This window comes from Amia ocellicauda, chromosome 19, assembly GCF_036373705.1.
Source record: "Amia ocellicauda isolate fAmiCal2 chromosome 19, fAmiCal2.hap1, whole genome shotgun sequence".
NCBI lineage: Eukaryota > Metazoa > Chordata > Actinopteri > Amiiformes > Amiidae > Amia > Amia ocellicauda.
Window position 1 is genome coordinate 16,417,529 of NC_089868.1, and position 9,137 is coordinate 16,426,665.

At 40.1% G+C, this 9,137-nt stretch overlaps 1 protein-coding gene across 2 annotated transcripts; it reads left to right on the top strand.

The window, feature by feature from the left end:
• Window positions 1-138: 138 nt before the first annotated feature.
• ndc1 (NDC1 transmembrane nucleoporin) lies at window positions 139-8,179 on the top strand. Of its 2 annotated transcripts, XM_066691674.1 has the most exons (18): window positions 139-311; window positions 635-755; window positions 877-978; window positions 1,057-1,231; window positions 1,387-1,522; window positions 1,720-1,828; window positions 2,749-2,800; window positions 3,061-3,193; window positions 3,338-3,430; window positions 3,591-3,672; window positions 3,825-3,989; window positions 4,089-4,364; window positions 4,486-4,598; window positions 4,796-4,846; window positions 5,829-5,892; window positions 6,329-6,429; window positions 6,663-6,823; window positions 7,035-8,179. In XM_066691674.1, exons 1-18 carry the CDS (start codon window positions 273-275, stop codon window positions 7,096-7,098), a joined length of 2,037 nt encoding a protein of 678 aa, XP_066547771.1. In that variant the 5' UTR covers window positions 139-272; the 3' UTR covers window positions 7,099-8,179. The 2 variants fall into 2 exon arrangements, with proteins under 2 accessions (XP_066547771.1, XP_066547772.1); XM_066691675.1 differs by lacking the exon at window positions 4,796-4,846.
• Window positions 8,180-9,137: the final 958 nt, after the last annotated feature.

The following is a 9,137-nucleotide window of genomic DNA, read 5'->3' on the forward strand; positions in this document are numbered from 1 at the left end:
GTCTCACGATTATTTATTTATTGCTCGCATACCAATACAAAACCTGTCAGTGAATATTGTTCTCTCCTGAATGTGCAAAGCGGCGTTTCTCTCAGGCGCTGACCGGGACAGCCCCAGTAGGGGGCCTATGGAGGTCCTTTGAATGCCGGCGGCGCGGTATGCAGCGCAGGGAAGTGTTTCGTGTGCTTGGATTACAAACTTTGATTTGCAATAGTGTGTGTAAGATCACAGTTTCCATATTTGATGTTTAGATTCACTCTTATTGTTCAATCATGCTTTCGTCGGGGGAGCAGCATTGGTTCATTCGCAAGGTAAGACACATCCCTGCGTTTTTTAAGAGACATCCCAGAATCCAGCGAACTAGATGCATGGACTCTCTAGCTGAGAGAGTTGAATGATTGGTTGAGTGGTGCAATATGAATAAGCCGATCGTTCATGATTATAATGTAATATAAAAACCTCTGTTTTGTTCTAGCCCTGAGCTCAACTAAAGCAAGTGTGAGCGCAGCCTCCCTTCCCAATCACTAGCTACACACTTTCATTATTCCCCAACTCTCCCTCTGTATAAGTAATCAGGATCAAGCCCAGATATGCTCAGTTTGGTTTTGCTCAGTGTCAGGCTTTGTGCTTCCAGGTGATATGCTGGAGGGCTGCAGCCAGTGTGGCCTGGTCAGTGCTGCTGCTGCCGGTGTCCACGGCCCTGTTTGTGCTCCTGAGCAGGCTTAGCTTGTTCCATCCTGCCCAGTGGATTTCAGGTAGGATGGTCATTTCAAATAAAAATACAGTGAAACATGGCCGATGGCACCATATTCTTGCATGTATGTGTATGAACAGTTTTCAGTTTGTGTTGTCATAACCGTGTGTTTTCATTTCCAGATTCCATGAGCTTCCTGTGTGGTTCCTATGTCATTTTTTCTCTTGTTCTTCTGTGCTTGGTGGTGCTGGTTATTAGTTTCTTCAATCTGGAGTATTACACAGGTACATTTCTTCCAGTTATTTTTTTTTAATGGAAATTTAAATTGAAAAAAATCCTTACGCCCTGGTCTTTGTTTTCAGTGGTGCCTTCAATTCCTTGCACTAAGATAGCACTGATAGGAAAAGTGCTTCACCCCCAGCAGTTCATTCACTCCCTGGTTCACTGCATGATGGGCATGCTGGTGACCTGGTGTGCGGCAGTGATGATCGGAGGAAGATACCAGTTTCTCGCCATCCCTTGTGTAGCAGAGGACCAGTGAGTAGTGCTCGATTCACCAAATCGGAGAATAAAATTTAAAGTGATTTTACTATGATTTAAAATTTAGTTTAATATGTATATTCAGTGTATATAATGGGAAAGCATAAATATTTGCCTTTCATTTCTAATAACATTCCTTCTTTTTTCTGCAGCGTTCCTGGCAGCCGTCAGATGTGTCTCAATGAGTTCCATCTCTTTTTTCTTTTGGCTGGCGCTTTCATGGGATGCAGCTACAGTCTTTTCGGGGTTGTTAGAAACATGAACTATGTGTCCTTTCAGACTATACAGGTACTGAGTCTCAATTTAATTTCCAGTTTACACTTGCACTAAAACAGTAGTGTTCAGGACCATTTGAGCAATAGAGAGAATGTCTTTAAAATGATCTTAATGTAATATTTCTCAATAATATTCATATCATGACTTGTAATACTAGGCTTTTTACTCCAATACAAATACCTAACCAATCTTTTGTGCTTTCATTTCAGCAATATAAATATCTACGCTTCAAGGGAACCCTACCTCTGCTGATTAAGCACAGTACAGTTCAGTCGCTGTATACTGTACGCAACTTCTGCATTGCGTATTTCTTCTTGGGTAAGGAAAGAGTTTGAGTAAGCATATTAAAAAGCATAACCTAAAACCGAATTCCCTTCAACTGGCTCACAGAAGGGTTACATAATTATGTGAAAGAGCACAACAGATTTTATATATCATATTGCAAACCCTGAATTTAAGACCTTAAAACCGAAAACGAGCAGGAGGAATATAATTTTAAGTGGCTTCAGAGTTATGTGCAAATCTGTAATCTAGCCATCAGCTGGGAGCTTTCATGTGTCTGAGCTTTCAAACTCACGGCATACCCGAGCAATCAAAGTTTTGTGATAGATTGAAGATTTAATAAATACTTCAGTGGCATGATCTTCTGGTTATATTTGAGTTGTTTCTGATTAATATGGTGCCTTATTTAAGCTAAATTCTGCACTAGTTCAGCTTAAACGTAGGCTTTGCATTAAACTAGGGGTTTGAGTTACATTTTCCAGTAAACGTCGTCTTCCATCAGGGTTAGGATTGCATTTCTACTCTGTTAACCACGCCGGATGGAGTTGCAGCTTGGGTGTAGCTTCACATTTTTAAGTTGTCTAAGGTGGGGGTTCTGACTATTGTTAGGACTAATAAAAGGGCAGGTATCTTATCGGTGTCAAACAATGGTGTGTGGTATCATGTCTTTCTGGTTGGCACTGTAATGCAATATCACAGTTCGGAATAAAGATTGGTAACATTATTTATCTCTTAAGCAACTTAACTGCTTATTTGGATATTTAATAGCACAACACAATTATTCACCTCCTTTGTTGGTGTCTTCTGGAAGAGGTATAGAGCAACACTGATACAGAGGTGATTGACACTTGCATTAGAAAGAGCTGGAAGACGGTGTGTTGACTTAGTCAACACGGTAGGAGGAAAATAGTGTTTTTTATAAACACACCTTAACGTTAAAATTGTTTTATTTTCAGGCTATATCCCCAGAGCATGGATCTGTGCAACAATGAACCTTCATAAAGACAGGTGAGTAAATGTCTAGACGCTGGCTAAATCAGTCCATGAATGTGATCCTGCCCCATTAAATCTGTTCTGCTGCATCTTTCAATTTGTATTTCAAGTTATGATTTATCTTGATGTAAGTTCAGTTGGCCTGTCTTTACATTGTTTTTTTTTTTTTTTTTTTTTTTTACATCTGTTTTGTGAACAAAGTCTATAAGCAACCATTTTATTTATGTTAATATCTGATTTTCATGTTTCTGAATGCTTTTGTCTTTTTCCATTAGCACTCTTCATTCACTTGATACGATTGCAGGACTCCTGGACTTTTCGCTGATCTACCATCTTTGGATCAGTGGTACTTTTCTCTTGGTGACATGGTACATCACTTGGCTGCTCTTCCGGATCTATATCACAGAGGTTTGTAAGATGGAGTTGAATTACTTGATAAAATGTGGATTTTGTTTTTATGACACTACATTCACTGATTAATACTGTCCTTCTGTCATTAAGAATAAGATCACCAGCTCGTTATTTATTATCGTTTTTGTGCTTCCTCCTAAGGTGTTCTGTTTTCCTGTACAGTCGTCATTCGCGGAGGACGGAAACCACTTCCTTCCCAGAGTTTTAAGTTGCAAGACACCACTCATTTTAAAGGTAAGGAGAAGAGAAGAAAATCGAAAAGGTGTATTTAATTGATTTAGTAAGAGATTAAATCTTATTTTTAAAAAATCACTGAATGCTCAAAGTGCCTGAACTTGAATGGAAAAACGGTCACACTGAAAAGCCTTTCTTAAAAATGAATTTGTCATTTCAGTTTTTAGCTTTACAGGACCTGGCCTTGCTGTCCCAACATTCACCATCAAGAAGAATGGAGGTCTTTAGCCTGAGTCAACCTGGTATGTAGGTTTGTTCATTTTTATATTCCACTGCATTGGCCAACTGTTGTATATTACTGTGAAATTTGCGTGAAGATATTTTCACTGAAGTATTTGTTTAAGTCAGTTTTTAAACTGGTAGAAATGACATTTTCTTTGCTGTGAAATTCCAGGTGGCCATCCTCACAATTGGATTGCTATATCTGGGGAGTGTTTGTCTTTGTTGATTGACCTGACTCAGAAGCTGGTTGCCTACCATGAAGCTGTTGCGTCCAACGGAAGAATGAAGCCGCACTCTGTGGGAAGCGGCAAGGGCTCGTCGTCCTCGGAGAACTCAGGTAGCATCTTGGTCAAGTAATTAAACCGTAAAAAAAACATGAAAATACAGATACTGTCGCATTATGGAATCTACATTCAGTTTGATGATTTTCCTTTAGGGACATCCATTGCTGAGGAGCCTGCGGTTTGGCAGGTACAGACGCCGAGGGCTGGAGGGGTTTTAAAAACTCCTGGCTCTGTCTTTGTGAGGTCCTCAGTGGCGGGTCTGAGAAGCCCACTGACGGCGCCATTCACTCCAGAGCTGGGCAGCCCCTTCGGATCCCCCGCAATAAGGCGTCTGGCTGGGGCTGTGGACCCGTCTTCTCCGTGGTATGGCTCCGTACAGAGTCCTCATGTCATGAGAAGAGGACCCAAGCTCTGGTCTTCGTCTGCAGGTAAGGAGGTCATTTGGAGGAATGAAACGCACGCCACGTGCAAGACCCGTGTGCGTCTCGAACAGTGTGAGTAGTGTGGTGCTGCTGCCGTCGTGTAAGAGCCCATGCACCCTTCTTCCAGGCTCTCCACCTAATGGGAGTCTGCCAGGCAACCCCTCTCCAGGACCGAGCCCCCCCCCGGCAGAGCGCAAGCCCAGCTTCTTCTCTCTGTGGCTGCAGAACAGGCAGGAGCAGGTACGTGATCACCCCTACTCCATACGTGCCTTGGTTGTTTTGTACCTTACGGTGTACTGTACAATGATATAGCGGTGAAAGAGGTAGGCAAATGTTGACACCCCCCTCCTTTGTTTTGTATGAAATTGAAATATGAATATGATACTTGACTGGATATGTATGTTTTGTTTTTTCCCCTTTTTGATTGTTTTATTCAGGTTAAAAATTTCTTGGCTAGGCGGGTGCCGATAATGTATTTATTTCACAAGGTAAGATGAAATGCATGCTTTGGTGGAGAAAAGGCTCTGCATGCTGGACGTGACCTAACCTGTCATCTGGGAACACAGCTTTAACTATTTTGCCTGGAAGTACTGCTCACACGATCTCTCTGACACGGCAGCTGCTAAACAGCGTGCGGCCGCGTCTCACACCGCAGTGGATCATGATTCCTACTGCTGGGTGTTCATTAAAAGGGAACCGTTTAATTTGTAGGTACAGCTGCACTGTTGACACCCCCAGCTCAATCTGGAGTGATCATGGCACGCTGCTTTCTGTGAGATCAGGTCTGCTGGATGACAGCGTGCTAATGATGGATTCCGACACGAGCAGTACTCGGCCTAATGATTAAAACTGTTTTCTCCTGGATGCTTTATACAAAGATTTGTATAAAAACACTTTCATGTGATCTTAGATTTAGCACCCATTTTTGCTCTTTGTTTGTCTGGAGCTGAGCTGTCTCAGTCTAGTGATTCATCCTAATTAATGCCGAACCTTGTCTGCCAATCATTGCCACTCATTAATGTTTTGCAGTTCCTTCTCCTTCCACAGCCTGTTGTCTGGGTTTTCCAACTTTTCCAGCTTCACCTTGTATGAATTCACCATACAATTAACTTCATGTGTGCTCATGAGCAATATTCTATTATTGACGTAAATTGTTTAGTTGAATAGCAGGAATATAAAATGATAAGCACTTTAACCCACCTTTATGAAGTGTCAAAGCTGGTTCTGTGCATGTATGAGAAGAGCACAATGCTTACAACGAATCCCACACTTTTCACTTCAAATGTAATGCTGCAGATACTGTCAATAAGATGCTCTGTAGTTAACTTTGCTTATGAGTAAGCTCCCACTTCTGTTTGAAATCCATGAAGATGAGCCTGACTTTTTGAGAAGAATCTGGCCAAGTTTTCAGTCCATTTTACGTCAAAAATAAACCTTTTGGTATTTAAGCTCAGTCTGTTTTCCTTGCAGCTGCCAGAAGCCTCCAGCCAAGCACTTTTTGCAGACAGTCAATCTCATATATGGGCTCTTGAAGGTTTGTGAGCAATTTATATAGGGATTATGTATTTGAAAAATGCCAGTGGGGGTTAAGTACTAATTTGAATGGGTTCTTATGTTCTGTTTCAAATACATTAAAAGAGCACACTTTTCCTGGTATGTTTGTAGAAATTATATTCATACAGTTTTGTTTGTTGCGTCTTTGTTTTTAACAGGGTTTCAATTTAGGCTCTTAGAAATGTGATCATGACAGCTCTGCCCTCTAGATGCACTGGACTTTATTTTACATGACAAATTGCCTTCAGCATATCGAACAATGGATTAGCATGGAACCGAAATCACCTATGCCATACCGGTTTCTAAAGGAAACAAAGTCACACTAATTACAAAAACATGCATCTCTAATATTACCCCCAGTTGATATTTAACAAGTACTTATAATCTCACCACTTCTCTCGTTCCCTTGATTCTAGGCTTGTCTCATTTAGTAGCAGCTTCTTACACAGAGGACAGGTTTGGAGTTGTACAGACTGCATTTCCCAGCATCCTCAGTACTATGCTAACCTTGCAGGAGGTGAGTGGGCGAGTCTTAAAATTGTACCGGGTTAGTTCAGTCCCTTCAGGGGAAACAGTTTTGAGGTTTTTGTTGAATTCCATGTAGAGAAAAAAGCTGTTCACTTAATTTCTTTTTTCAAATCTGTTTCTATAATTAGTATTGTTTAAAACCCTTTATGCCTTCATATTTTCATCTGTAATTATTAAAATAACTTGGGTTAAGGTGCATCTTATGCATATTGTGCTCTGTAGGCTGTGGACAAGCACTTCAAGCTGCCTCATGCCTCCAGTAAGCCAGTGAGATCTTCAGGCAGCCTGGAGGACTCGACCTACAAAACCCTGAGGTTTGCCCTCAGAGCCTCTCTGAAAACTGCCATCTACAGGATCACCACCACCTTCGGGGAACACTTACAGTAAGAGGAGTGGCCCTTTTCACATGTTGTACTGTTATGTCTTCACTTTTCAACTAAGCAAGTTTTATGACAATGAAAGCAATCATTTTATTTTTTCTTCCAGGTTATCTGATTTAAAAAATGTTAATTTGTGTTTTAAATGTCGCAGTATTCCAGTACCTTCATTATTATGCCTTGGTCCTTCATTCTTTTTTCTTTAATCCTTTAACAGTGCTGTCCAGATGACCACAGAGCATCGAAAAAGACTCCAGCAGTTCATGGAGTATAAAGAGTGATGGGCTTCTCACAGCCTTGGTAATTCTTCAGCCACTTATTTATACGTTGTCCGATTGATGCGGTACTTCTGTGCTTGTAGTTGGTCTGGCTTATTGGAGGTTTTGCAGAGGCTATGGTAAGCTGTTTTGAAATATATGAAGTGCATCAGTATTTTAGGGGAGTCCTACAGTGTTTTCCATCCGATTACTGGTCTTATTCTCCGATGGATAGTGTTTGCTTTTGCCTTATTGTCCTGAGAAAATGTTCAAATCACCGTTTTCACACGGGACACTGATTGCGTTATGGTAAGGTGTTTGGCACATTTTCAAGTTTCGGTTATTAAAAAGAAAAGGACAAAAATAAAGTTTTTGTTTTTTTGTAGGAAGGCTTTTAAGGAAATGTTTATCCAGAATACAGGTTCCCACAGAGTTTTATATTTTGAAATATCAAGTAATGAATGTTTATTACTTCAAATGTTTGGTATGTAATTACCAGGGATACCAGGGATACTTATGTAGATGTAATGCCTTACACTTTTTAAAATCCAGTACTATAGAAATGGGTAATGGTTATACTTGTGGAAATGGCTTATTAATGCAGAACTGACCGGCTATATTGAAAGTTGTGTGGGGTTTGAAAGCACCAATCCTATCAGCCAAAGATAACTGATGTCTCCTAGATGACATATTTTGTGAAATGTTTTTTTCCTATGGACTTGTCACTGTAACTGCACCACTGAATGGCAACACTGGACGGGGGCTGGCTCCTACACGCATTAATCCAGCCATTGTTTCAATGTTAAAAAGAAGAAACTCTATAAAGAGCAACCTGCTTTGTGTTAATTTTTTTTTTTTACAGGTCATCTACTGATCGTCTTGGAAAAAAACTATTTTGTAATCCTTTATAGAACTCCAAACAGCCCGTAGAAAATATTTTTCTTATTAAAATGAGACGAGCATTTGCAATACATTCCATGTTGATCTGCTATTTTGGATGCATTTCAGTGATAAGTGATTGAAAATATATATAGCCATTAAGTTTTATTTTCCGTCTTCACCTTTTGTATTAAAAATAATAAAATTGTAATGTGAGTGCTAGCAAGGGGAGTGTTTTTGTTGTTGTTTGTTTTTCCTTTAAGAACACGCTTGTTCTGCAATACAAATAAAAATGGTGATTAATTTTATTTCAGTGCTCCCTAAAGAATGCCATTATGAGGCCAGTCACTGTAATCTGAGATTGACAAGGGATTTGAATTGGTTTTACAGTGTCAGAGGAGAGATTTGAATGGTAAAGGTACCTTTCCGTTTTCTTACAGCAGAGGTCGCTTTGGTGTAAAGAAACCACTTCTGTTAGGGCTGTGAAATTGGGATACCGTTGAAACATCTGCAGAATACATCAGTGTTAACCTGTGCTTAAACCTATAATGATTTTTAGATTGCACTGGAAGTTTATCATAAACGGGTTAAATAGGTAGGTCATATTCATAAGCAAATATTGCCAACCACAGTACACAGGTGTTTCAAATGCAGTTTTTTGCAGTGAAGGGTGCGTTACGTATATGCTGTATTAAGGTAAACTAATTGCAACTGGCTTTTTCTTGCATCCAATAAATGACCACCCTGTGGAGTGCTAAGCAATCCATCCACACACTTGAGTGTTTTCCAGCAGTAGCCTTTTTGAACAAGAGTTTGTATAAAGACATTTTAATGCAATGTTTTGTTTGCCGTGTTTATGACTTGAATCAAACCGCTAGAAATGGGCATTGTCATGTCAAAACAGAATGTCAACCACAGAGAACAAACAAACTGGCAGTCCCAGGGTTTAGCAAAATTGCCCAGCATGAATACACGCCTTTATTTTCATATCTACGTGCGGTGAAGCAGCTTTGCTTTGACGGTAATGCAGAACGACTCTGGGAATCGCTTTTGACATGTGCGTGTACTGCAGTAAAAGAGACTAATTCATACAGCATTTCAAGATGCACATTTTGAAACCGACAAAATGAAATTGTGTTTGTATTTATTAGAGACTTGCATTGCACAATTTAAATGTAGCAATA